Source organism: Crocodylus siamensis, chromosome 15 (genome assembly GCF_052110815.1).
Source record: "Crocodylus siamensis isolate JL-2025a chromosome 15, ASM5211081v1, whole genome shotgun sequence".
NCBI lineage: Eukaryota > Metazoa > Chordata > Crocodylia > Crocodylidae > Crocodylus > Crocodylus siamensis.
In genome coordinates, this window is record NC_143409.1 from 42,223,069 (window position 1) to 42,250,923 (window position 27,855).

Here is a 27,855-nt window from a genome sequence, read left to right on the forward strand (position 1 = left end):
TACACATTACACTGTGAGCTGTACAAGTGTTGATTGGTTTAGTGCCAGCTTGCAGTCAACTTCAACTTCAGCAGCAGGCTCACCTAAAATTAACATGTAACAAGGCCCAAAGTGAAGCCTTCAAGCATTAGGAAGTGCCAGGGTTAAGACTGCCTGTACAACCTCAGTTTGGCCCCTTTTGGCATGTCCAGGTTAGCGCTCATGTGCGGTTTGTGGCACCTCAAAGCTGGTTGAGGTGCTGCAAACCTTGCAAGGCACACGTGCAACTGTTCGCTGCACTGCTAATTTGCAGTGTGGCACCAAAAGTTGACACTGGGAGATACAGGTATCAAAAAAAAAAAAAAAAAAAGCAGTGTGGCACATGCAGCAGTAGCGCGTGCCATCAGAAATGGAGCCTGACCATCCAGAGACATGGGTACCTCTGCTGCCCTCAGAGGCTCCCAGGACTCCAGGTAAGACTGCTGGGGCAAGCACTGGTACTGAACCCAACCTCCCCTACCCCACCCAGGACAATTTGGCATATGCTGGGACGTGCCCTGGGGCACAAAGCAGCAGCACAAATATGTGCCGTTGCTATTTGTGCCACAGGAAATGCATGGCCCTTCATGTACATGCTCATTTATATGTGCCCTCTGTGTGCATGCATTATGGTACACTTTTCAGTGACATGGTTCTATCCCTTTTCTTTTTTGGACCAGGTACCTACCTCATTTTCTTGAGGCCTTGACACTGCTACCTAAATAACTGTCATTGAAGACGGCTCAGTGGTTCCCTGATTTTTCCACTAGGGACTTCACTTCCAGGCCCCCAAAACACACTTCTGGTTCCAAGCCCTGCTTCTCTAAAGAAATGTCTGTTGGCCTCATGACCCTGCTCGTAAGTGCAGCAACTAACTTGGGGTTGTGACTCCAATTTTGGTAATTCTTATATAGTTTGTGTGTGTCATTTTTACGATCCAAAAAAAAAGCAAACTGAAGGGGCAAAAACCCAGAAATACCAAATTTCAGCTCAAACCATTATATCTTTGTCAAAGAGAAAAGCATCAAAAAATGAGGTATGTAAAAGCAAGATGCTAGGGACTTTTAGGAATATAGAAACTATATAAAATATATGTAATGAAATATAGCATAATAGTTATCAATATAGCATAATGATATATTATTATACTCTATAATAATAAGGTTGAATAAGGTGCCCACTGGAACTTACTGAGAGACAAATGAGTGTTACAGTGCTAGGAACAGCGGTAAGAACATTGCTAGAGAAGAGGATGCTGGCTGCCGTGACACAGGAGAGTGATTAAGATTTGGCAAGGGTATAGGAGGAGGCAAATGACATACATTAGCACCGAAAAGGGTGTAAGTCACGGCTATATCCATAGTTGAACACTAAAAAAAAGGTGGTGCCACCAAACTGTCTGAATCCAAGAAATTAGCAGTGTGAAAATATTGCAGGTCGTCAGTTAATGAAAGCTCACACCCTAGGACAGTCTCCAGTGTCTTGTCCATTCCACTTTCTGCAATCCATGTGTTTGGGACTCCTACCACTCCCCAAAGGACATTACAACACACCCAAAGATTTTAAAGCAAGTAGACTCTGTCTGAATGTGCGAAAGGCTCCTTTGGGAGAACTGCATTTACAGCTGGCTACTCATTGCAGTGAACAGATTTCAACCCTCCATAGCAGCCAGGAAAAATGCCCAGAAGAGCACTGGAAAGACACTTGGAGCTTGGCTGAATTGAAAGCATCTGGGCTTTGCTCCCACGCTGAGCCCCAACCCCTCTGTTGGGTGGCAGCAGGCTGGAATGACCAGAATAGTCTGCACCTCAGAGCTGGTATTTCAGGCTGTCTGCACACTCAGGCAGCCTCACTTACTCTCAGCTCACACTTGCATGCCTTTCTTTACATCAGGACAGATGTCTTTCTCCATGGAAGGGGAGGTTGTAATCTCAGGCTTTTGATGCAAGGAACTGGGGACCAGGCATAGGCTTCTAGTCCCTTTGATTTATTCCAGCCCTGACTCAGGGATCAGGACACATTGCATGTTGTACAGATATTACAATCAACAAGGCATATGAACACAGCAAGAATACAACATATGGGTGTCTTTCCATCTTGGGTTGTTGTTATATCTTCTCCTGGCCCTTTATGTTTCTCCAGTACAGTCCCATCAGCACCTCTTCTTTCAGGACTACAAAGCTAGGAAAAGTAAACTATAATCTCTAGTTTCTCAGGCTTTGCCAAGGAGTGTTTTTCCTCCTCTCTTTAAGAGAGCTTATTCTTGTGCATTTTCCTCAGAGACCCTTACTCTTTAGGAGCAAAGCCTTTACCAGATGATGAAGCCTCACAGAACAAGCAGATGGAGGCAGAAGATTTACAGGGACCAAAAGTTGTTGGGTGATAGGATGATATGGGGATGGGTGGAGGCTGATTCAGCTTCCAAAACCATTACAGAGCTCAGTTGGAACTAGAGTTTTATTCCCCAGGGCCCCTGAAGGGCAGTGGAAAGAGACAGACATGATCCCATTAGTATGAATGAGGGAGCACATCTGGCCAGATGGTTGGGGGAAGCGGGTAGAAGTGGGGCTCTTGGTATCATTTATGACTCTGCAAAAGTCACTTCACTGCTCTGTTCTTCCTCCAAGAGGCTCAAATATCATCCTTAATGGGTGAGTAGCATTGAAGTGATGTTGTAGCCATGCTGGTCCAGAAAAAATTCAAGAGACACGGATTTTTGTGGGCAATACCTTTTATTAGACCAACCGGATAGTTGCGACAGACAAGCTTATAAACGCAATGCATTCTTCTTCAGATCGCCTTCAACCTCAATGGGTTGATATTTATCAGTTTTAGATCCTACGGCATGGCAATTGTCTTCCAGAGGACTGAGCATGCATCTGGGATTCAGGAGACCTGGGTGCCAGTTCTTTGCTCTGCTACTGATTTTCCATAGGACCTTGTTCATCTCCTGCGTGCCTTATGGTACAGTTTTCACTCCATGTGCCATATGTGCACACTTCTTCCTGGACCTTATTTAGATGCGTGGGCTGAATATGCTGCCCAAATGCAATTTTTGCCACTTCTTCCATGTGTTACAGCCAGTGCCTCAGCAGAGCCACTCTCTCCCCTCCTCCCAAAGCTAACTGGGCCCCCAGCCTCTCTGTGTTGTGTACTTCAGAGCACACAGTCATGTCACAGCCATTATCGCTTGGATCACACTTTCTAAGCCATCTGTTGCCTCAGATCCACAGCCCTGGGTCCCAGAGCAGAGTAGCTTCAGGGAATGCCAGGCCATCTGGGACCCCTGTCCTTACTGGACCTTCACCAGGCTCACCCCTCGCATGGGGTTTTTGAGTTCCAGACTCCTAGGCCAGGATCCAGTTCTTGTTAGAGTCAGTGAGAGCCTTTACACTGGCTTCGACTGGAGCTGGATAAGGCCCTAAAGTTTGGATTATTTTTTTTCCAAGAGAGCAAAAAGAACAATGCCTTCTTGTTTCTTGGACTGCTTTCCCTGGAGAAATCACGTCACTCGATTGGATCTCGTTTCCTGCCTCTATGCTTGGTCATTTCTGGTGATGTAATACACAGGGGGGTTCGAACACAAAGACAAGAGGTTGGGAGTCAGGGGTTGTAATGCTTTCCTTAAAGGGGCAGTTCCCTAAAACAAAAATAAAAGACCCACCCCCTGCTTCTAGCTGCTCAGCCATGCTTTGGAAAGAGTGTCCAGGACTGAGCCCTATCGTGTTTGTCAGATGATTTAATATATCCATTTAGAAGGGAACATGGTCAAGGGATGTGTCATCATTTATAAAAATAAGGTTTCCTTCTCGTTGTTTATAAGAAATTCTTGGAAACTTGAGATAGCAATCCATCTCTTTCACCAACATGGATTTTTTTCTCCCCAACATGCATATTGTGTGTCTGGGCTGAGCAGTTTGTTATCATAGGGCTAGTCCTGAACTCAGTGCCAGGCTCTGTTGTTATTCTAATCGCTCAGCCCTGCTGGGTTGTGTCTGATGATCTGTTACTGGTGGGCTGCTCATCCTAAAAGCTGAGCTGCCCACACAGGTCTGTTAGCATTGGATTCGTCTCCAAAGCTGTGCTGCAGAAGGAGCGCTCAATGAAGATGGCAAGATTTGGCTTTTATGCCAAGAATCTTCAACATACATGGCCATTAAGAGAATAATCACTGAATGTAAAACACTTTTGATTATGGTTTAAGCAGCTATCAAATCTAGCTGCGAAGGAACCACAGCTGTGCTGGAAGGTGACAGTGATGGATGGAAGAGCCTCACAAAGGTCATTAGAGTCCAATTCCTCTGCTCCTTTTTAAATCAAGAAGCTTCTTTCTCTCTTCTGTGAATCTAGACCTCGTAAAGAAGACAAATCACAGCAGCCCCAACACATTCGTTGCTAGCATATCTCAGAAAAGAGGAAACATCTTATGAAGCCTATATCAAGATTTCCCTTCCCTTGTCCCCATCTTTTTTTTTAAAAAAAGAAATTCTTAAAAGCAAGCAAAGGCACAAATAAAGTACTAATAAGTCAAAACATTGGAACCAAAAATCAAACTAAGCAGCCCGACAGCTTGTTGAAAAAGCTCTACTTGTTACTTGCTAAAACATGTACATTTTGTGTGAAGATAGCAATGGGAGTTTCATTTGACGCTCAAAGAATGGGACTGGGAGGAAAGATTCCTGGACACTGTTGCTAGCTTTGGCCACTGTCTTTCTGTAGGAGAAGTTTCTTGGTCATGGTTAAAGGCAATCAGGACTTGTAGTAGAGACGATATCTTTTATTAGACCAACAAGATTTTTGCAAAAAACATTTCTTCTTTAATTGCAACAATCTTGTTGGTCTAATAAAAGATATCATCTCTACTTGGAGTCCTGATTGCTTTTCGTCTAGACCAATACATCTACAACCTGGATACCTTGGTCATGGTTAAGCTGTTCAGGAGGTGGATGTGGTACTCACTTGCACTACAGGATATTGTAAATGAAAGAATGTTTGGAGCTGTATGAATATAAAATGTTATTTGATGCCTTCAACATGGAGTATGTTTGAAATTAAGCAGAGGAGAGGATGTGAGCTGAAGTGGGACACTTTGGCGGAAGGGAGGGGCTAGCACCAAAGAGGAGCATACTTCCACCGCTCAGGTCTGTAGGGGGGCTGTTAGAAAAGCTAAGGCAGATGCGGAGCTAGGGCTAGCGACAAGGATCAAAGATAATAAAAAGTCCTTTTTAAAATATATGGGGAGAATGAAGAAGGCACTGGGTAATGTGGGCTCCCTGCAGGACGTGCTTGGCAATCTGGTGGCTGCGCCAGAGGAGAAAGCAGACCTCTTTAACAAATTCTTCGCCTCCATTTCCTTGTGCAGGGACCGGGACTCCCGGACAAAATTCCAGACGGACTCGAGGGAAACGCCGCCAGACCTAAGGCTGGGGAGGAGCGGGTTAGAGAGCTTCTGGGGGGGCTGGACGTGTTCAAATCAGCAGGTCCAGATGCTCTCCACCCAAGGGTGCTGAGGGAATTGACAAGGGTTATTGCGGGGCTCCTGGCACGGCTTTACGAGCACACGTGGTGCTTGGGCCAGGTGCTGGATGATTGGAAGAAAGCCAACGTGGTCCCCATCTTTAAAAAAGGGAAGAGGGAGGACCTGGGTAACTACGGGCCCATTAGTCTTACTTCAATCCTGGGGGAGCTCTTTGAGAAGATTATCAAGGAGCACATTAGCGATGGGCCGGCTTCAGGGATGATGCTCAAGGGCAACCAGCATGGTTTCATTAGGGGAAGGTCCTGCCAGACCAACCTGATTGCCTTTTATGATCAGGTCACAAAAGCATTGGATGCAGGTGTCGTGGTGGACGTAGTCTTTCTGGACTTCAGCAAGGCCTTTGACACCGTCTCCCACCCCATCCTCATCAAAAAACTAGGCGACTGTGGCATTGATGCCTACACAGTCAGATGGGTCGCAAATTGGCTGGAGGGCCGCACCCAGAGAGTGGTGGTGGATGGGTCTTTTTCGACCTGGAGGGATGTGGGCAGTGGGGTTCCGCAGGGCTCGGTCCTCGGGCCCGCACTGTTCAATTTCTTTATTAGTGACTTGGACAACAGGGTGAAAAGCAGCCTGTTTAAATTTGCTGATGATACCAAGATTTGGGGTGAGGTGAGCACGCTAGTAGGGAAGGACAGATTACAGCAGGATCTGGACAGGTTACAGGGGTGGGCTAACGAAACCAGGATGGGTTTCAATACAGACAAGTGCAGGGTGCGGCACTTAGACAGTAGAAACCAGCAGCACACGTATAAGCTGGGAAACTCCTTTCTTGACAGCACGGAGGCAGAAAGAGATCTTGGAGTCATTACTGACCCCAAGATGAACATGGGCTGACAATGTGAGGTCACGGTCAGTAGGGCTAACCGCACCTTGTCCTGTATCCACAGATGCATCTCAAACAAGTCCCAGGAGGTGATCCTCCCCCTCTATGCGACACTGGTCAGGCTGCAGCTGGAGTACTGCGTCCAGTTCTGGGCGCCGCACTTCAGGAGGGATGTGGACAGCATGGAGAGGGTCCAGAGGAGGCCACTCGCATGATCGGGGGCAGTAGGGCAGGGCCTACGAGGAGAGGCTACAGGACCGGAACCTGTTCAGCCTCCACAAGACAAGGCTGAGGGGGGACCTGGTGGCTGTCTTTAAACTCACTACGGGGGACCTGCGGGGTTTGGGAGAGACCTTGTTCTCCCTAGTGCCCCCCGGGGTAACAAGGAATAACAGCCACAAGTTGCCAGACAGTAGGTTTCGACTAGACATCAGGAGGCGCTACTTCACTGTCAGGGCGGCTAGGATCTGGAACCAACTTCCAAGAGAAGTGGTGCTGGCTCCTACCCTGGGGGTCTTTAAGAGGAGGCTTGGCATCTACCTGGCTGGGGTCATTTGAGCCCAGTTTTTCTCTCCTGCCCAGGGCAGGGGGTCGGACTTGAAGATCTACAAGGTCCTGTCCAACCCGACTTCTATAAATCTATGACACCAGAATAGGAAGGGGTTTGCCGTGAGATGACCTGTATGAACCCCCTTTCAGGACAAGAAACATCTCCACTGCAAAACTCTCTTGACAGTTTGGCCTCTTATTGGCCCTGTCTCAGTAGAAAAGGCAAAAACCAAATGGGTTAGACTTACTACACAAGCCCAACCCCTCCCATAAATTTTTCTTCTGCCAACCCCAGGTTACAGTGAAGCCACTTGGGACTGAGGCAGCAATGGGTGAGCTTTGCTTTTCTGCCACCTATTGATGGTCTTTTAAGACTTTTTACCAGTTGGGAACCAACTGAGCTGGACAGAACCTGAGATCTCATTGCAAATCCCTCCCCTTCCTTTTTGGCTTCCCCTCGTAACTAAAAGGTAACAAAAATGGAGGGACTATAGATAGAACAAATAAATGAAATATTTTTCCGAGTCTAATCACTGGGACTCAGGGATGGAGGGAGCAAAGCCCAAAAGGAACGAAAGCGTTATGTTCCTGTAACTACTACAGTGATGGGTCCCCAGTCAGGATCCGGTCTGTTGTTCATTAAAGTCAGTGGTAGTGATACCTGTTGACTCCATTAAGCATGGGAGCAGGCCTTGAACTGTTGATACAAACACACTGTAGACAGGGCGAGGAATCAGTGAACCCCAAGAAAAGTAAAGAAAGGGCTGGGAGTAAGGCAGGGAATGGAAAGTAACCTCTCTGCATATCACACACCACAACACCCCACTCCCTGCCAGGATGCAATATAGGTGATCTTTGCCTTCCTCTGAAGCACTAGCAGTTGGCTGCAGAATACCAATCTCAAGAGCTAATGATGGTCTGCTCCAGCCTGGTATCAATGGGGCGAGACACAAACCTGGAACCTAATACTTGCTTCCCTGCAACAAGGGGCCACCTTTGCTTTACAGGCAGCTACTGTTAGTTAGTGGAATTCACTCTGCCGGGCAGGAAATGCCCTGCTTGTGAGGTGCACGTTGCAGGCTCCAAAACAGGAGATGAACTAGCGTGGCAGAAAGTAGGATTCTGGCCCAGAGCAACCAAAAGTGTATTTCAGAGTAACAGGGCCTGAGACAATGTGCCAGGCAGCTTAAATTCCTCAAGCATTTTGGTCCCTCGGATGAATGATTTGGCATGCCTCACTCCTCCTCTGCTCAGCGATAAGGCAATAATGCCCTGTGTAATATCACTGTTCCTGGGCTTTGTTTCCAATGGACTGAGCCAACTCTGGTCAATAAGCCATCAAAAACAGAGTCGCAGATAAAGCAGCTGATGCTGAACATTGCAGGAACAGACTGGCTCCGCTCCTCTCATTCCACTTGCCTGATGCCCTGCAATTTCTGCATGTACAAGTCTGTTGAGCAAGCCATGCGGTGGCATCATATAGCATGTAGTGTTGTCAAGAAATACCGTCCAGGTCCTGTAAAACACTTCTACCTGCAATAGCCAGACAGTCCCCCGTCCTGCTCCCTGGCAACTGTGCTCTGACCAGGATAGGTAATGGGAGCGCTGATCTCTCTGCTTAATGAAAGACGGCTTGACAGGCCCCTCATGGCATGTGCAGCCAGGCCTCTGCAAATGCCATCCCTGTGACAGGCCTGATCCCTGCCCACAAGCTGGAAGACATGGCTTGAGGCACCTCAATCTTATTTGTCTTGCCCTTAGTACATAGTCATGAAAGCAGTGGTGAACAGAGGCAACGGGTACTTGGGTGCACACACCGAATCTGCACAATGTAGCCCTACCCATAATTGTACACATATATATACCGAGCTCTGGAATGAAACCTCAGACACCTGGGTTCTCTGCCCAGCTTTGCCACTGGCCTGCTGGGTGATCTTGAGCATGTCACTGGTTCGTGCCTCAGTTTCCTCTCTGTAAAATGGGGATAATGGGACTGACCCTGCTTTGTAAAGAATTTATTTGAGATTTACTGATGAAACGTGAGCATCAGTGGGTGCATCTACATAAGAAGCTTACTGTGCAGTAGCCTAATAATGCCGCACAGTACCTTGCCAGGTTAAAACTGTGCTAATAAGCTACTGCATAGTAAGCATCACAAAAACCCATGCACCAGCACTACTGTGCAGTAACTGTAGTTTGTGTGCATTTAGAGTCACAGAACAGGAGGACTGGAAGGGACCTGTAAAATCAAGTCAGGTCCCCTGCCATGGGCAGGAGGTAGGTGAGCTCAAATGAGCTTGACGAGGTGCATGTGCAGCCTCCTCTTGAGCTCCTCCAGGGATGGCAACTGCATCATGTCTACTGGGAGTGTGTTCCAGATTCTAGTTAACCTTATGGAAAAGAAGTTTTTCCTTATGTCCAGCTTAAATTTTCCATCAACTAGCTTGTGCCCATTGTACCTTGTCCTCCCAAGAAGTGCCTTTCTGAAGAGTTGCTCCCCTAGATCTTGGTGCTTGCTCCAACATACTTGTAATCAGCTATCAAGTCACCTCTCAGTCTTCTCTTACGCAGACTGAACAAACCCAATTCCAAGAGTCTCTCCTCATAGGCCTTATCCTCCAGGCCCTTGATCATACAGGTGGCCCTTCTCTGTACCCTTTTGAGCTTATCCGCATCCTTCTTGATGTGCGGTGCCCAGAACTGGACACAGTACTCCAGCTGCGGCCTCACCAATGCCGAATAGAGGGGGAGGAAGCACCTGTCTGGATCTATTGGCCGCACATTGGCTGAGGCACGCCATATTTCTGTTTGCCCTGTTGGCGACCTCATTGCACTGACAGTGCATATCCATCCTCTGGTTGATTATCACCCCCAGGGCCCTTCCCAATGCAGTGTCACCCAGTGGACCATCGCTCATCATATAGTCAAGATGAGGCTTCTTCCTACTTGTCCCTATTGAACCTCATTTGATTGTGTTGAGTCCCTAGGACCAGCTTGTCAAGGTCATTCTGGATCCTTACTCTGTCCTCAGATGTCTCCGCATTTCCCCACAGCTTGGTGTCGTCGCAAACTTAATCATTCTGTTTTCCACTCCCTCATCCCTCACAGCCCCGAGGGACACCATTCGAGACGGCCCTCCAGGACAAGGCCATCCCATCAGTTACAACTCACTGGGGTCGGCCTCTGAGCCAGTTGCCAACACACTCACTGTAGACCGGTCTAGTTAGTACTTCATTAGGCAAGTACTAAACTAAATGCACAGTAACTACTGCGCATTAATGAACGTGTAGACGTGCTAAGTATTTATTACTTAGTGGTATCAGAGAGGATAGTAACCATTGCTGACTGTTTGCGTGAAGAAGTATCACTGATGGTTTGAAACAACGGACTGGATGTCAGGACCCCTGGACTCTATACCAGTGCTGCCACTGTTTCACCAGGTGACCTTCAGTTACCTGGCCCATGCCTCAGTTTCCCCACTTGTGCAGTGGGAACAATAACACGGATCTAGTTCACATTCATGCTGGTCAAAAATTGCTTTGGGCTCTTCAGAGGGAATCAGAAGTAATCACTCACATATACATACACATTCAGACAGCAAAACACCGATCACCTCTGCAGCAGGATGTGGAAGCCAGGCCATGCTAGCAACACTACACAGCAGTTTACAGGAGAATATCTTCCCTAATTGAAGCTGCACAGGGAAGTTCAGATAAGCCAGAATGTAATTACTCAGCCTGGGCTCTGGCCAGGCCTCGGGGGCTAACAACCTTAGTGAAAACTGGCATGGGATCTATAATGACCACAAGCAATCAGGACGTGGGTTTTGCGTCTCATCTAAGGGACATAGGACCCCCACCTAAGACAGAGTGCAGAGGAAGGGAGAGGGGAAGTAGGCAGTTAGTCCACCATCGCCCTGTTGCATTGGACTCAAACATGCTAGTAAATGTGAAGAAATGCCTCCCCCCGCCCCCAAACCCGAACCGCCCACATAGTGAATACAAATCCCTGTGGGAAACTAAGAGAAATATGCTGGGTTGAGTGGTTGCTAGGTGACCTGAGTACATATACGGAAATAAAATGAAAATAAATCTAATCAGAGACATGTGGAGGCATGAGGATCAGGGAGATGCAGTTCTTTTCCAAAGACCGCTCAGAGCAGAGTGTCTTTTTGGATGGCCTGGCCTTCTGCAGAGGACCGTCCCCTTGCATAGGCCAGTGAACAGGGTGCCCTGTCCAATGGCTACCTCTGGCAGAAGATAACGTAGCTTCTAGATGGTTAATGAGGTGCAATCACTGCATTTTATGCCATGTCTCAAACAAAGAGACTGGGCAGTGATGCAGAGTTCAAAAATCCAAACACTCTTGATGCTCAGATGCAGGTTTTGAGTCAGGCCCATTTCTCCCTGGGCAGCTGAAGAGCAAGAGGTAGGACCATTTAGGCCATGGGCAGCTGGTGCCGCCTTAGTCATGGGGGCATGTGCCCCCCCCCCCACTGAAGAGTCAGTGACCGGGGGGTCCCCCCCATGACCAATCTTGCTGATGGCAGGAGCGGGGGGTGGAGATGGCCAATCTCACCAATGGATTGCTGCAGCCATTTCTCGGAGCATTGCTCTCTGGCTGGCGCTCACAAGGGGAGCACTGGCGCTCCTGCCTACCCCCTGCCTGCTGCCCAAGCAGTGTGCGCAGCTGGTCAGGGGGTGCACTGGCACTCTCAGGGGGTGCACATGCACCCCCACACATCACCACTGATTTAGGCAGCAATATGCAAGTCATAGCCACAGCTCCTTGTTGAATAAGGGCTAGACTGTGGGGTAAGGAGCTCTGCTTTGCTCAGCCCTAGCAGCTGGAGGTATGGGGACAGAACAGCATTACAGCTGCCAGGGAGGCTTGTCATATGAAATTACAGCAAGGCTCTTGTTCAGGAAAGAGGCGGGATAAATAACAGAAAAACCACCCTACAATAAAGGGATTGCTTAGGAGGTCTCCTCCTCTCAACCACAGCTTCACCCACCAACACAGAGAGCTTGCAGCTTACGCAAGGGATTGTTGCATGAATTGAGAGTCCAGAACCAACTCTGCAAACACTTTCTGGCATGAGCTTTACCTAGCTGTAGAAGAATCTAACAGGGAAAGTGGTGGAAGTCCTGTCATTTGGGACTAGCCGTTCCACAAGAGAGAAAAATTGGGCATGGCCCTGGGAAGAAGACTGGAGGGAACTGAATAGGTCTTTTCCCTCTATGGCTAGGGACAGAAGTTACATATAAACCAGTTTAAAGTGATCAGAAACTGCACAGAAGTTCAGTGCACCTAAACCTGTGATTGCTCATTTGCTTATTGGTTCAACATTTGCAGCTTAGACTAACCCGCAAAGACTGAATCAATTCAGCCTCAGGCTTTTTGACTCTTTGTTTATGAGTCTATGAATCTTAGTCTATGAGTTTGTTTATGAGTCTATGAAAACGTGTTGTTTGAGGGAAGGTGGCATTAGCAGCAGCTAATGTCCCCTCTGCCACATCTTGGCATTACAGCTTTGCTTGAATGGGTAAGGCATATTTCGGAGAATGAGAGCTTCCTGTACGTCTGCTCCTCTGTCTAGGAGCGAGGAAAGATTCTGTGGTTCACTTGCTCTCTCGTTCCTCTGATGAGACATCCATTTCAGAGGTCAGCAGGCTCCTGTTTGCAGGGAAGGAGACACCAGCTGACAGCTCATTTCACCGGTATGAATTGCTCAGAGCCATACGCTGTGTGTACCAGACTGAAACCCGTCACCGATCAAGGAACAGGATTAGAAGACTACAGCTTTGGCTCACAGGTCCCCACATAGCAGCAGTTCCCAGGCAAGAGTCAGACCTTTTTTTTCAAACCTTGATTTTCTTCAAGAGGATAAGGGAATCAAGAGAAGATTGGGACTCCAGACTGTCCCTGATTTGGAGATGATTCTTTTCAAGATTGGTGCAAAAGCTGTTGTGTCTCATGCATGGCAGATGTACAGGATAGATGTCCCGATCAAAGCAAAATCAGTCCTATAACCAGTCACCTCCCCTAAGCTTTCTTTGCCTCCCAGTCCACCAAAGGAAGAAGCTGGTCTAGGGGAAAAAAAAAGTAACCCCTTCTGACATGTCGCTAGATCCAGTAAGCTGCCTTGATCTGCCAGCCTTTTAGCTAGCACCACTTTGCCTTTAACTTTTCCTCATATGCCCCCTTCCCAGAAACACAGTGGCCAGAGACAGGGGATATTGTTGATTCTTACAATTTCTCCATGAGTCTCGCAAGCTTTGGGGTTGTCAAAACTTCTGGAGTCATGTGATTATGTAAGACTCAGCTATCATTTCAAAATGAAGATAAGCTGCTCATCCTCATGACTGTAAAGGTAAACCTGAAAATATGAAACCAAAAGATAACTTCCTCACAGCACTACCTTCATAATGAAACACAGTCTCATGATATTATAACCCAATCATTTTATCTGTAGGAGGCAAGCCACAAATGTTTTTTTCAATACTTGAGATTTTTCAATGAAGATCTTCTCCAGTTCTTTAGGTTCCTTAGTTCAATGGTTTTCATACTTTTTGGACTGGAGGCACCCCTCCATAACGGTTGTAAATTGATTGGTCCCCAATTTCAGAAACTAAAATGTATATATTACAGTGCTTACCTCCTTGCACAGGGGCTGGGGTAGGGGATCATCTAGGCAGAAACAAAATTGAACCTACGCTGCTTATCTCTTCACACCTCACTTATCTCCTCATGTCTTAAGGCACCCTTCAAAGGACTTAATCACATTCCCTATGGATCTTTGTTTGAATCGGTTAAACATAGACAAGCGAAATACAGAAACAGTTTCCAATGTAGGGGTGTTTACACATGATCAAAAAGAGATGAGAAAGGAAGGAGGTCAAATGGAGCACACAAATGGCATTCAATGGAGAGAAAGAAAGCAATGATACACAGAGAAGACTCTTAAATGAACAAAAAAGTACAATGGAAAAAGTAAAAAAAAAACCCAAAACAAAAAAATAAAAACAAACCACAGCTGGAAATAAATATTTCAGTCAAAGAGGAAAGAATTGATTAGATAAGGACAGCATCAGAATAGCGGAAGTTGACTCGAGCATATTAGCAGCAGAGAGACAAAGAACAAATGATAGTGTAAAAAGGGTACGGAGGTGGGGGGTTGTTTTTATTTTAGAAAGTTCACATGTGGTTAGGATTGCAAGTTGACAAGAATATGTACACACTGCTCCCCTTTGCCTAGGGAGGCCCTGGAGCCAAGCCAGAAGGAAATGAGGTCAAGCTCATAAAATTAGCCCTTTGTTCAGTGTTGCTTGCATGAAACATGGACTTGGAAGGGTCTGATCACAAGCGCCAACTCCAGGCCTGGCATACCCCCTGAAGGCTGGAATTTTCCACAGTCCCTGCATTTTGACAGAGTCCCAGTTTCTTTCTGTTCTGAAGGCATTAGCTTTAGGTAGGAGGTGGAGAGCCATCCAGACAACTCCAGTCTGCACATCTAGCACATTTATGGCCTTTGGGGAGGGAAAGAAAGGGAAAATTCAGAGAATCCCCAGCATTTTCTGTCTTTCATTGCTGGTATCTAAGTCAAAGTGGTTGGACTTGCAGTGTTCTTAAGAAAATTCAGGCATCCCTTTAGTTGCCTGTTGGTTATATAATTGCTTATACTATAGGAAGTCACTGTGGGTTTGGGAAGGTGGTAATTAGTGGACTAGGTCCATCTTAACTTGGACCAGTCCAGTATGTGCTGTGTTGCATTATATTATTATGGAAGCCCCTAGAGAATCCAGCTACTCTCACTGCACTTAGTGCTGTGCAGACAGATGAGGAATATTATTTTTGTTATTGTTATTTTATCGAGGGGAAAAAAGATGAAGCAACTTGGTCAAGGTCACATTTTATTCTTCTTTGCATCTGTCCACAGTGTTCAGAAGTAGGAATGAAGCGGTAACAAACCCACAACATAGTGCATACAGTCTTGCACCTTGCTTTAGCAATGCACTGATGGTTCAAAGAAAAGCATGCATGTCCCCCTAACGCAGAAGCAGAAACAAAATCACAGCGATTAGTCTTGTGTTTTGCAAGCACATAATGCTGTACAAGAAAGTGTGGCTTCTTTTCTGGCCCTCACGCATCATTGATTTATGCCCCAGAGATTAATGTGTTTGCTCTAATACTTCCTTGATATACTGGCAGGAGTTGGCTCCCAATTACCCTGGCCCTCTTTCACAGAGCCACCTGCCAGGTGCAGCTTCAGCAGAATGTTCCACATGATGGAAGAAGACAGGTTCTGGCTTCCTGAGTACAAAGGAAGCCACATTTTTACCAAAATCTACTGTTTTTTTGCACCTGAGTCTAACAAACTTTTCTACAACCTCACAAAGTGCACTGAGCATTCGAAGACCCAATTCAGTGTTCACTGAAATTACTGAAAAGAGTTCAGTGAGCATGGGATGAGGCCCATAGTAGAGTAGTAGTGAGACCTGACATTGGGGTTGCTGCAGTCTTGGGCCAGGTCCAGACATTACACTTTTACCAGTATAAGGGATTGTAAACTGGTCTATACCTATAACAGAACAGAAATTTGGCGCACACAGACTGGTTTAAAAATGGCAGGACCTAGTCTAAGCTTTGCACTCCTCCCACAAAGGGCGAATGTGTGTTATGTCCGTTACTGATCTAAACTACGCCACTTACAGAAAACTGCGTAACATAGATCGAGCCTGCCTCGAGCTTTTCAAATGTCTGTACCTAGCCTGTCTGTACTTTCCTGCAGCCTGGTTCCTAAAGCCTTCCCTTTGCTAGCTTCTAAAGACAGCTTCTGATCATGGACAGAAGTAGAAGGAAGAGACTAGGCTAAAGTTTAACTTGACTGAACTTTGTGTCCCCAGTAAACCTAGGCCTGAACGTCTCAAAGTTCAACCTCTCCTGGAACCTCTCCTCATTCTGTCCCAATCCAGCCTGGATCCTCTGCCCTGGACCTGAGCATCTACTTGGATTTAAAATAGTTTAAAGGAAGTCCCTATAGAGATGGTTCAGACAGCTGAGCTTTTTCTTTCAGTACTAGGTCATGGGTATGTTTATGCCTCCTTGGTCTGTACTCTAAATTTCATGTTTTGAGGACCCTTCAGAATGAATCTCAAGGATACCCGCAAGGTATTGATTTAGGATTGGAGCCATAAGCTCTCCTAGTCTCACTAGCAATCCCACCTGCATTCAACCCAACATTGATGAAAGCCCCAGTGAACCTATGAGATTGCAACAGTTCCACCAGATTCCAGGTTTCATGGTGAACTTTTTGAACTCTAGTGGTCATCACTGAAAGATCAGAACTTTTTTGGATTTTTCTTTTCAGCATCACCCCTTTTCCTTAAGAAGCTTTTGTCCCTGCTGCTTTCTTCACCTCTCAAAGGAAGCACTTTGGATGAGCTCCTCATATAACTTTATTCTACTGAGTTGTTTTATGAGTTGCACCACTGAACTGAGTCACTTCACTCCCTGTCTTGTTGCAGGATGAGGTAATAAGCCTTAATTGCCTATGTCAGGTGCTATGAGAGTTGTGGATGAAAAGGGCTCTGCAAGGATCAAGTAGCATTAATTGATTGTTATTAGCTGTGGCGCCATGTGAACATAGATGCTATGGTGGTGCTGCCAGCATAGGATTGCAACATTATCACTGAGGGAATGAGTCAGAGAGAGGTTGATTGCAAAGTGGAAAGCTCCAGTGTTCACTTTGTGATGAACAAGGGCTGAAGTAAACAGCCAAAAGTTAAAATGTGTTGGGTTATGGCCCAAATGTACCAGCATATGGTAGGGACAAGCTCTCTGAGTTTCACCAGTTACTTTTGAAGATGCTTTTTTATGGGGGATGAGATAGAGAGTGTGCAAGGCTGAGTGTTTATACAATCCTTAAAGAGTGTCTTATAAAAATCAAGCCATCCGGCTGCTTGACTGAAATCCCATGACATCTGTAACCAGCACAGTTAGGGGCTTGGCATTTTGTAAATTCCTTGCAGACCGTGAGCTGTAACATGGGTGGATTACTCAACACTTAAAGAGATTAGAAATGGTAATTAACATTTAATTCTGTTTTAAAAGCAATTTTAGCAATTAAGAAATCTGCCTGGAAGGCTGCCCTGCAGACCAAAGGCCTCTGTTTATAATGCAAAGGCTATACAAAGATTTCTCCCCCACTAAACAGTGTCCCAGAGATGGGGCAGCTCTTTTGGAAAAGCTACTTGTAAGGGAGAAAAAGGAGGCCCATGGAGAGAGGAGGAACCCAGGAAGGAGGTAATTTTTGATGTTGCTCAAGTCACAACAATCTTCCCTTTCCTATCTTTTATCTATCAAGATGGTTAGCTCTTTGGGATAGGCACTTTTTCCACTCTGTGCTTCGACAGCACCTAGAAAACAAGGCTAGGACCTCACCTATATCTTCTGCTTGACAGTGTAGTATCAATGATAGCAACTGCTCTTGTTTCTTTAACTTGGTGATGTATATTCAAAAAGCACCCAGGCTCGAGGGGCCTTTTCCAGGAATTAGACCTACAGCCTCAGACAAGATAAAAGCAGCAGCTTCCACTGTGCCCCCAGACTTCCAACCAGCCAAGCAGAAATTAAGCCAGATCCATACAACATCCTGGCTCCCACATGCCAGCAGCACGCTCTCTAGTCAGCGGACCTGGGTCAAAAAGCAAAGCAAATTAGAAAGTGGAGGGTCCTCTACAGAGAACTTTCTGCCAACAGCCACGTCGCATGTATGACAAAGAGGGTCTACTTGGGCTTTTCCACTCACTGTAGTGGCAGCTGTGGTGCAGGCAGAGTGATCACTCTCAAACAGAAAGGTCCTAAGCCACAAAGAGTTTTGCAGGGTAAATCCAACACTTCCAGCTCCATCTAGAGACCAAAAGGCAGAAGCTGGAGCTCCAGGGACAAAACAGATCCCCCGTGGAAGTCTACAGGGACCACAACCTGCCTCGGGGAACCCTTGACAAGGAGGGAGTGGGGCCATTCAGCCTTGCTGACTCCTGCTGTACTCTTCAGTTGAGGCAATAAGAGCCTCTAGTGAACAAAAGCACTGCAGGCGGCTGACAGATCATATAGTACGAACAGGGCCACTTGATGTTGGGAGATCATGGTGACCCCTACAAGCTTGTTCTCTATCACTCCGCTAGGCATCCCAACAAGCAGGCTAATTCCTGCCAATTGTGGAGATCCACCAACTCCTCACCTAAGCACTGAATTTTCCCTGCCCAGGCCTTGAACTAGTCTCCAAGAGGTGTAAATTTCCACAGCACATTACTAGGCCACATTATTCTCCTGTACAGAGCACCTCACTTTGTTGTGTTGCTAGCATAAGGCCTTTAGCCCTGTGCTGAACTGCAGCACAAAGGGAGCATCTACACATGCATCAACGTGCTTTAGTTAATCCGCATTAAATCTAGTACCTCCAGGCACTTTTGCATGTGCTTTGGAGGTGGGGTGGGGGTGCACTTTAATTAGAGCAGATCCAAGAGCCTGTCTAATTAAAGCGCTGCTGCTTCACCTGTATCAGCATCCCTCCGGTTGAAAATGGTGGCAGGGGTGTTTGAACTAAAACTTTCAACAAGCTTTAGTTCAAGTGCAGGAGGCTGCTGGAGTGCAGCAATTGCCATGTTCCAGCAGACTTGATTGGAGTCTGCTTCGATGTGCTGGAATCCCAGAGCATTGAAGCAGCCTTGGCACTCGTGTCTCGGCACTCTCTATTCTGAGATACTAGGAAATGCACGTTAGTGTGCCTTAATGTGCATTAACTAAAGAGCAGGGTTTTTAAGTGATGTTGAATGCAAATTTTATTATTTATTGCATATTATAATAAAATTATTTTAATGTGCATTCGCTAAAAAGTACGGGGTACCTGTACACTAGCATGGAGGCTGCTCCAACATGCTGTAATTATCGCATGTTGGAGCAGACTTGATGCTGTAATTAAAGCATGTGTAAAAGTTCCCATGGCTTTTTTAGTGATGCTTTAATGCTCATTAAAATAGTGTAATGCCCATTAAAGTGCATGTGTACATGCACCCACAGTGAACTATCCACTTCCTCTCCATTGCTACCAGTGCTTAGGACTGCCCCAAAATAAAAGGAGAATTTGGAGCTATGTTTTCATTCCTGAATATAAGCCAAACCGTTGTTGGCCAGGCTTGTCAAAAACCACTAAGGAGCTGGATGGCTGTCAGGGCCCACCTGGGTCAGAGGGTTCAGCCGAGGTGGGGTTCTTGGGAGTTTGTGCAAAACGGCTTCACAGGGGGAGGCAGATCCCATGGGTTTCCCTTTGTCCACTCAAATCACACTTTGAATATTAAAACTGCAAGGAAAGCTCAATGCAAGCCTCAGCCAAAAACCATAACACTGGTGTATTCTGAGGTCAAAATGATGTGAAACCAGCAACTGTGCTTGTTCAGGCCTCTGCTGCATTCATCACCCAGGGAGCAGGCATTAGCCTCCAGCCTCTCTTATACAACAGCACAGCAGAGCTCAGCCCCAGCTGCCTGTATGACGGCAGAGCAGCCTGCAGCGCACAGTACAGAGAAGAGGCAGGGATCATTCAAAGTCAGCACTGCAGATGAGGTCTCAGTATGCAATGCTGTTGAGATCAGAAAGAGAGTATAGATGCACCCCTGGAATGAAGTCAGTCTGGTCTCATGGGAGGTGGGATACACCAATCCCTGGAATACAGTCACTGATTCCCAAGTGTTTAGAGATCAGCCGGAGACATGCGGGTCAGAGGAACCCTAAGCAATGCAACACTGTTGAGACTTGGCATTACAGTACAAACTGGTCTGCAGAGCTAAGCAATTGAGCCTAAGGATGCAGCAATCCTGATCTATAGGCATACAATACTGGTCTTCCCGCTGAATACAGTGCTGCTCAGCTGCAAAGATATGCAATGAGTCAATCCCTGGACTGCACTGTGGCAGGACCCTGGAGGTGTCAAATCAATCAACTTCTGGAGTGCAGTGCTGCTGTGGCTCCCAGGTGTGGTATCCCGGAAGGCAGCGTGCCTCTACCGCTGCTGGAAGTCAGCGTGGCTGCAAGCCAGGGCTACAGTACAGATCCCTCCTGGAAGGCGGCATGGCTGAGCCACCGAAGTGGAGATACATCTTAGGAATACATTGGGGCTGAGCCCAGCTGGTACCATACCAGATGTGTTAGACCTCAGCCTTAAGTAGCCCCATTATAGATCACTATAGATTTGCAGAATGGCTCCCGGCCCTGTTCTCGGGATCACACCACAGTTCACCCTGACCTATCAAAGGTGTTCATAGGGCACTTATTACCCTATGTAATGACACTCCCTTCTGCTTCCCACCCTCCCCCATGTATGAACCTACCTCCCATTGCCCAGATGTCACCTGAGGGTCATCTGTTCAGCAATGACCCTCAGGTGACATCTGCATTACCCAGCCAGCCTGACTTTAATAAATGCCTTGGTCTCCTGCACAACTGGTCTGCCTATGGTCAAATCAAAAGCATCTAAAGGCAGCTGCAGGAAGAGGTAGGGAAGCATGGGAAGTATTAAGGAGTGTGTCCCTTAGCCCTTCTCCAACCAAGGAGTACCCACAAGGCAGTGAGAGCTAGGGTTTTGAGGCATCCTATACTCAGCTCACTCTGGAGGTTGCAACATAGTGGTATTTTAGAGGAGCTACCCTGCCACAAGTAGCAAGGGCTAAGGGACATCCCCTAACAGAAATAGCCCCTCACTGTGGCATTGGGCAGTCAGCAGCAGTTCTTATCTGTTGTTCTCTGGCAGAAGTTACAACCACCGAGGCACTGAGCCTCTGGACTTGGTCTGGTCTTTGGATTATGTCTCAATGGTTTAAAGGCAGGGTGGTAGGTCTTGGGCAACCTCCACTCCTGCATACTCTTGCCTAGGTGTACGCGTTGAAGGTCCTGGTGTGGCGGTCACAGGGCTCCAGTACAAGTGGATTTATCAAGCACCTGCCAAGACCTCTTATGCATACACCATGATGCAGAGGACCAATGATTGCCTACAACTTGAAGGAACAGGTAGCTAGGAAAGCCAAGTGCCTCTAAGTGCAGCTCGTAGCAAGAGAGAAGTGTGCGGCTCCAAAGATAATCAGTGGTGAACCACTGTTGTAGGGTGTCCCTAACATATCCATAGCCAGCAAAGGGCTAATATCTTCTTTGGTTCCCAGCCATGATGTCTGGAGGCTGTAGGACAGTCCCATCGAGCACTCCCTTGTACCCCCACCTTGAATACACCCCAGGCAGAAGACTCACCTCGTCCGTTCTGGCTGGGTCGGTAAACGCTGCCCACGCTGACCCGGGCCTGGCTAGCACCTGAGTTGTCTGGGATCACTTGCGGTGCCTCTGGGTTCCTCACGGGCAGGTAGGGCTCAGGCCTCGGGACCCCGTAGGGATCCAAGGGCCGGAAAGGCGGCTGGGGCTCCACGTTGCGAGGCGGGACATAGGGCTCTGCTGGGACATTTCCGTAAGGTGGGTAGAGCCCAAATCGTGGGTCAGACCCATACCCAGGGCCAGCCCCCACAGGGGACCCTGGGTTGACCTGTAAGTTATCCGTAGCAGAGATTCCCTGTCCTGTTGGCTGTCGGTTCTGTGCAGCTGAATAAGAGTCCTGGAAGCCTTGTTCGAAGGTGGTGCCGGTGTCATGGTACAAGCTGTGGGAGTACCTCCGATCCAGTCCATCGGAGGGCTGGGGTTGGGGTTGGGGCTGGGGCTGGGGTTGGGGCTGGTGGGGCACTTGGACGTAGGGTCTCTCCTGAGCAGGGTAGTACCCCTGGGCTCTGTAGGGATTCTGGTCCTCCCCGTACTCCTCGTACCTTACTCTGGGCTGGAAGGGGTATATAACGCTGGCACCCGCCGCTGCCGATGCAACAGCACCCCCTCCAGTCCCTGTGCTGCGGTAGTACATGTACCCCTCATCATAGAGTCGGGGCACCTGGGGGTCATAGGTCTCATACTGGTTCACAAAGGGGGGCTGGGCATAGGGGAACTGGGAGTAGGAAGGCTGCCCGAAGGAGGAGTAGGCAAACGAGGAAGCGGAGGAAGAGGCAGAGCTGGTCTGTCGTTGCCGAGTGGGGGACGGCCTAACCCGTTGGGAGTTGCCACCATCTCCAACAGCTCCTTCCCTCCAGTTGTCTGGGACTTGGCCGAAGCCAAACGGGTGCCGCGTTTGGCCTCGGACAGTGTCAGAGCCCGCCCTGACTGGCAAGGTGGGCGCTTGCCTCCGGACGTTCCCTTGCGCCCTTCTGCCCTGGGTCCGGGGTGCATCAGCAAGCAGGACCCTAGTGGTGCTGTCTGCTCTCTCCTGGCCAGCGGGCAGGTACTCCGACCCGGTATTCAAGAGGCTGTACAGCCTGCCGTTGTTCTCCCACTGGATCATCTGCCTCCACCGCTCGTTGCTGCCCTGTGGCTGTTGCCCGTGGGCCAGTAGAAAAGCCCCGCAGCCCATCAGAGCCCACAGGTCCCAAAAGCCATGGGCCGTCATGGTGGCCAAGGAGAAAAGAGGACTCCTTTAATGACTAGTTCTTTTAAACAAAACCAAAGGGGGAGGCAGCCTGAGTGCTCTCTGCCAGGTAACTGTTTTCTTTCTCCAAAGCCTCCGTCCCCGTTTCCTGATGTTAATAGATCCAACTTTGTCCATTCCCGGCTCGCTCTAAGCAACACAGCTTGCCTGCAGGCTGCATTGTGCAGCCAATGTATGCCCAGTCGGCTGGAGAGATGAGAGATGAAGAAGAGAGTCAGTTCAGATCTTGCAAGGGTTTGCAGGGCTTCCCAGGGAGTGTTCTTCACATTGCTGCTATGTCCTCAGCAAGGATGTTCCTTTCTCCAGCTTGCTTGCTCCTTCTCTCCCTCTCTCTATGCTGGATGGCTTTACTCCTGATCTGAATGAATAAGCAACAGGCTGTGAAAACTTCGGAGGTTTTCAGGACTGCTGTGTGACTTTCCTCCACTGGGTCCTAGAGATCACCAACTTTCTGTAATTCGGCAGCATAACATGACAAGCTGTTTTCACTCCCAACTTTGAGTAAAAAGCAGCGCTGTTGGAAGAAGTGGGGCCTTTTAATGCAGCTTAATGCAACACATGCCTCCCCTGGTCTCCCCCACCCCCAAAACAAAAAACCTGCACTGCTATGAATGAAATTAAACCGTATTTGGGTTTCCTTTCCTGGTCACCTGCGGGTCTCTTGGCACTGTCAAGCAGGGGGTCACCAGGTTAGAGATGGGGCCCATCTTAGGTGCTCCATGATGGTGCATATGGTCACAATAGGAGTTAGGGCTGTATCTGGAAGCAGAAGGCAACTCTCCAGCCTCTGAGTCAACAGCCTGGTCCTCTGGATGGTCTTCACTCTCACACAGACATCCAAAGTGAAACAGTAGAGACGTTTAAGTGGCAAAATTCAGGCCTAAGTATGGACCACCCCAAAGTTTGGGGTCATTCCCACTCAGGAATCCATGTCAAAAGAAAACAGCTTGCTAGATTGTGTGGGGTTTAAGCCCTGAAGGCACTGTTATGGTCATATCATTTGACTTCCCGATTGCCTTGGCTCTGCTTTCTACCTCAGAAGAAGCTTCTTCATTGACTCAGTTCTTCTGGCTGCCTTGAAGTGGCCATCTCAGCTCCACATGACGCCTTGAAGCGATTTCCATGCTGTCTTAGCTCCGCTCGCGACCTCCAGGCCCCATCACTCTGCTCCTTGCCTCTCAGGTGCCTTTCTGCCGGCTGAGCTTGCCAAACTGCTTCAGTGCCATCTGCATTTCTAGGGCAAGATCAGTGGCCTGAAGGACCCTGACAAACCCTCTCCCCAGAGTTCCCCCTCTCACTTAACCCTTATCTGAGGTCCCTTACTTGGCCACTCCAGACTGCATGGATGACTCTTAGCCCCTTGGGTGCTAGTCTCTTGTCCATTCATGAACCAAAAAGATCATTTTATTACCACCCCCAGATTTAAAATTTATCTATATTTCAACCAAAATGCCATGTTACCAGGACCACAGGGCTTCTGAAGGGGTCCAAAATTTGGGGGCAGAGTGTGTGGGGGGTATAGCCCACTGCCAACTTCTGGGATATGGAGCCTTAATGTGAACTTGTTTTGGTGGTGATGAGCAAGCAAGTGCTGTGTTAACACCCATGGTTCCCTGACCATTTGCCCCATTACCACAGGTGGGTTCATATCTGGCTGATGAGGAGCCCTGTGGTCTGGATCCATGATGTCACAAAACAAAAGAAGCTTGATACCTTTGATGTACAGTAAAACTTCAAAACGTAAAATCAAAACCACTTTGAATAGACCTTGCTAGGAAATCAGGGAAATTAGCAAGGTTTCAACTTCTGGCCCAATAATACAAATTGTGAAATGTCAAGTATCCTTGTAGAATAGAAAAATAAATTCCTACCTGGCTCGACCTAAACAATGCCTTACTGGTTTTATTTTATATCAGATCTGTTTTTTATACTCAGATCCTTCCTCTGTGGAGATTTGCACCTACAAAGAAGGTGACCAGCTTCAAAAATGAAAAAATATACACACATTCACAAACGTGTTTCTCTTTTTGAGAAGTGGTATATTGTGTAGAATAGCCCAATGCTTTTCTCACAAATGAATGTTTGCAAAAAAAACAAGCTTCACCAAAATTATGAGCATAATCTCAAACTTCTAGTTTTTGGGAAATTTTCTATGACCTTCTACTGGGATCATTTTTATATCATTGTTAAAAATTTTGGATTACCAGAGGAAAAAATGTTTTTAGCATGCAAATAGAAAATTAAGAGAAAAAAATAGCAACTTATCAGGGGGTTGGGACTCGATGATGTACTTAGGTCCCTTCTGACCCTGGCATCTATGAAACTGGCATCCATGATAAACTTTTACATGATGTCACAAAACAATGGAAAATGGCTCTGTTTTAAACTCTGCAAAATGGTAACAGTATTGACAGTTAAACTTGTTTCAACCAACATTAGTGCTTACTTAATACTATGACTGGGAGGGGATAATAGCAGGACTTACAAATGTGTCAGAAGCAGTGCTGAGCTAATAAGAAGGCCACCGATACAAGGTCAACCCCTCTGACTTTATGGGCACTTTCATGAACTCTGAAGCTACCTCCCTGACCAAATACCTTCTACACTTTTGCTGTCTTGTGACACACCTCTCAAATATAATGATTTGGCAGAACCCATGGGCAGTTTTGCAGTTTGTTTAATTTTTGAGGTGGCATCTGAAGGCCACTGGGGCTGGGGTTGGAGGCCCCTGACATGATAACACAATGCCCTGCCGAATACTCGGTTTATTTGAAGCTCAGCTTTAGTAAATGGCAGCAGCACCAGTAGGTTGATCCCTTGCTATCAGACTCATCACAGTTAGGAGTGAAGGTACTTGCATAACTGTGCATAGTTTTCTGTCTTGCAGAAGGCAGTTGCCTTCCCAAAGCCCCTTCAGAAGTGCAGCAGCTACAGGTGCCGGCTCACGAGCTCTTGGCATTATTCTCCTTGCTATGGGTGTTTCAAGGCACTCCTTAGAAGTCTTTTTCTGGTGGTACAGTGAATGCCAAAGTCTCTCTAACTGAACTGGTTTTAGTATTGGTGTAAGCACAGTCTTTTGTGCTTCCACTGGGATTGGCAGAATTTAAATACCTCAGTAGCAAGCAGTATGGTCCAAAGAAGAAAAGCAACTGTGAAAAATGTCCTACTGAGGTAAGGGCCACAATCATACCAGGACCTCCCTCAGCCAGTGCCCTAGTTCAGAAACATAGGACATGGCCTGCTGCAGCTTATAGCCCAAAACAAAGGTCTAATGTGGAGCCAACTTCAGCCAAGGTCCAGAATGGAGGTGAAGGAAGTCCCTTGGCTCTTCTTCCAGCTCGTCTTCTGAAAAGCCATAATTCCAGCTATGATGTCCAGATCAATTACCCCACCACACCCTTACAACTGTGGTTAACCACCAAGCAAGCTCCCTGCTCAGACCAGTACCCAAGGTCCAAAGACCTTGCCCGAGTCAAGGTAGGCATCTATGGGCCTTTCGGCCAGCCCACTTCCCTGCCAGGCTCTGGATCGAGACTCTGTACCTGGCACAGGAGAGACCACGGCTCTGTCTTCAGATACCCAACTGGAGCCAGCAAGGTCAGCAATTAATGGAATCTTGTTTTGACATCGGGCAAATGTGATCTGACAGTCACTAGTTTTCAGCAGGGTAAACTAGTCTGGGGAGAGTGACATGTTAATGCAGCTATATAGTTTCCGGTCCCTGAGCTAGCTTGGGTATCTCGACATGGCACTGCATTGTTCAGCATAGACATGCTCATTGAGAGGGCTTTTTTACCGACTCGCTTCTTCACCATAATGTGTTTCTTTGGGTCACAAGACCAAAATCCCGGTCACACAGTTTTAAAGAGACACTGTCAAGGCAGAACTCACGCATTACTTTGAAACCCATTTATCCTTTAATGACAGGCCCTTGGTCTATTATAACAAGACGAGCGCTTACAGGAGGATTTTGGGCATCAGGACTACTGGGCTCTCTTCCCAGAGGCTCTGAACACTTATTTGATATCTGTTGGTTTGGGGAAGCCAATTTTACAGCCCAGTTTCCCGAAGGAGCACAGGTCCCATTCAGTATCTAGTATAAGTGGTTGTTGCTCTCCACCAAAAGAACTCCATTTGTTGGATGTTGAGCTCTTGTGGCAACTTAATCCTTCACCTCTCACAGCTAAGCTGCTGGGTGCCAAGCATTGTTGCCCACTTTCTTCAGAGCAGTATGGTGAGGTTTGGAGTATTCAACAATTCTGTGGACCTTGGGATTCGAAGGAGAAAGGGCTCTGTTCACAGACAGGATTTTAATTGGAGATGGTCCACAAAAGAGCAAAAATGTGTGGGAATAATGTTTGGACTATTTCCACAGCAAAATTTACAGCCTATGCAAACTGACTGACCATGGCTAGAGACTGCAGCTGGAGGTCCTTTACAGGCAATTCAAGGAGCAATGCTTACAGTCAAGGTAGCGTGACACTTCCCATTTCAAGATCCTGTTTGTAGTTGCTTATAACTTTGCCAGACTTAAACTCTTTGGGCTAAAATTTCCCACCCCCTGGGTGTGTGGCTCAACGCTGAATTAAACTGGAAAGTGTCAGCTGCAGCAGTTCAGCCACTTCTGAGAATGAGATTAGGAAAACACATTGTGTCCCATGCTAAAAAAAATAAAATAATGCAATTTTTTCCATGAGACGGCCTTGAGCCTCCGTGCTTTGGAGCTGCGACACGAGACTTGAAGGGGTGAGGTCATTCTGGTGTCAGAATCTACTACCATCCCAATGAAAATGTCCAAAATTTGACCAAATGATAAGCCTCACAAAAATCACAGTTTCCATTTTTCTCTCTCTCTCTCTCTTTCAAAGGCAGTGTGTGCCTGAAAGCTCACTCAACAAGTCTTTCAGCTATACAGCTGGTCCAATAAAAGATATCACCCTTGACTGATGGGTGATTGATCAGTTGGTTTGGGCAGTTGGTTTGGGCAGTTGGTCAGTTGATCAGTTGGTTTGGGCAGTTGGTTTGGGCAGTTGGTCAGTTGATCAGTTGGTTTGGGCAGTTGGTTTGGGCAGTTTGCACTGAAGTGAGAGCAAGCGGCCCACCCCAAAGGCTCACCGCCTTCCTGACTCAGCCCCATGGGTCTCATTGACCTGGTTGTTACACTATTTGTATCCTGGGAAGGCTGGGGTCAGATATGATCCTTGCACTAGGGTTTTCCAGCCAAGGGTCAGCATGGTATTGCCAGATGGGGTAAATGCCATGTCAGTACAGCAAGGATTCTCAACCAGGGGTTTCTGGCACCCCGAGGTGATGCGAGATCTTTCAAGCATGCCATGGGGTCCCTCACAATATTAA

At 47.4% G+C, this 27,855-nt stretch overlaps 1 protein-coding gene across 1 annotated transcript in view; it reads right to left on the bottom strand.

The window, feature by feature from the left end:
* LOXL1 (lysyl oxidase like 1) overlaps positions 1–22,900 on the bottom strand; it is a 36,985-nt gene extending 14,085 nt beyond the window's left edge. The window contains exon 1 of the mRNA XM_090029184.1: positions 21,234–22,900. Within this exon, the coding sequence (XP_089885310.1) occupies positions 21,234–22,461 (1,228 nt within the window). The 5' untranslated portion in view covers positions 22,462–22,900. The remainder of the gene's footprint in view (positions 1–21,233) is intronic.
* Positions 22,901–27,855: the final 4,955 nt, after the last annotated feature.